The following is a 1,213-nucleotide window of genomic DNA, read 5'->3' as shown; positions in this document are numbered from 1 at the left end:
CAGACAGAATATTGTATACATAATAAATAAATAAATAAATATTAAAAAAAAAGGAAAAGTTATAGCTATTTCTGTAAGAGGAGAAACATGACATGTAAGTGTCTAAGGCACAGAAATATACAGAAGCCAAGTCACAGGGGTGGGAAGGTAACAGTGTGGTGTGTGGGCATGCATGGGGTAGGTTTCTCTGAGGACAACCCCTTTTTCATGGCAGTTACCATGTACCTTCTGTCTTTAAGTTTTTAAAAGCCCTTTACATAAAGTGATCAAGTCTTGACAATATATTCTTAGATATTGGGTCTCCATCATTTCTGAGTACAAACCCTAAACAAAACAAGAAAGCAAGCCAGACATGACAGTGTACACCCGTACTCCTCAGTGAGTTTCAGGCTGGTCTGGACTACATATACAGACTGTCTTAACAAGCACCACAGGAAAAAAAAAACCCAATCAACCAAACAAACAAAAAAACAAAGGAGCAAAGGCAAGTAAATCATTTGTAGGCATAAAGCTGCATTGTAAACTAGGATTTAAACAGTATTAAACTTAACCTTAAAACAGTACTTACCAAGCCCTCAAGAAGCAAGGTACGAGAGAGAACAGATGAAAAACAGAAAATTAACTTTTTGTTCAACTTCTTAAAAAGCAATACCCTTTCTTTAGCTTTATTGAACATGACAGCAAGTCTCAGGACACTCTTTCAATCCTTTCTGAGTCTTCCTGCTTTTTATCTGAGCTCATTCTTTCTCAGCTCAGTAACTAGGTCTCCGCGGAACGCTTTCCCTGACTGTCTCCAGGAAGAACAGTCGACTGTTCTCTGTTCTGTATACACTTACTCATCACAGTATTTGTTTAGGACCTGCTTCTGCTAATCTGTGAACTCCTGATGGGCAAAGGCCTTGACTTCCAACCCAACACACCTAGAACTGTGCCCAATATGAGGTGAATTCTCAGTACATATTTCCTTTCTTTCTTAGAAAAATGTTTTTTAAGTTTTATTTTATGTTTATGGATGTTTTGCCCACATGTATGTCTGTGAACCATGTGAGGGCCTGGTGTCCACAGAGGCCAGAGGAGGGAGTCTAATCCTTTGGGATAGAATTTTTTTTTTTTTTGAGGCAGGGTTTCTCTGTAGTTTTGGAGCCTGACCTGGAACTAGCTCTTGTAGACCAGGCTGGTCTCGAACTCACAGAGATCCGCCTGCCTCTGCCTC

General features: G+C 39.7%; 1 protein-coding gene across 4 annotated transcripts in view; it reads right to left on the bottom strand.

The window, feature by feature from the left end:
• The window catches only part of Rundc1 (RUN domain containing 1), an 11,022-nt gene that overhangs the window by 6,962 nt on the left and 2,847 nt on the right, over positions 1 to 1,213 (bottom strand). For 2 of the 4 annotated variants that reach the window (XM_013354460.2, XM_013354461.2), the window contains exon 2: positions 569 to 574. The exons of the other annotated variants lie outside the window; for them this stretch is intronic. In XM_013354460.2, the coding sequence (XP_013209914.2) occupies positions 569 to 574 (6 nt within the window). The remainder of the gene's footprint in view (positions 1 to 568; positions 575 to 1,213) is intronic. 4 annotated transcript variants of the gene reach the window in all.

This window comes from Microtus ochrogaster, unplaced genomic scaffold, assembly GCF_000317375.1.
Source record: "Microtus ochrogaster isolate Prairie Vole_2 unplaced genomic scaffold, MicOch1.0 UNK44, whole genome shotgun sequence".
NCBI classification, from domain to species: domain Eukaryota; kingdom Metazoa; phylum Chordata; class Mammalia; order Rodentia; family Cricetidae; genus Microtus; species Microtus ochrogaster.
This window is presented reverse-complemented; position numbering and strand designations above follow the sequence as displayed.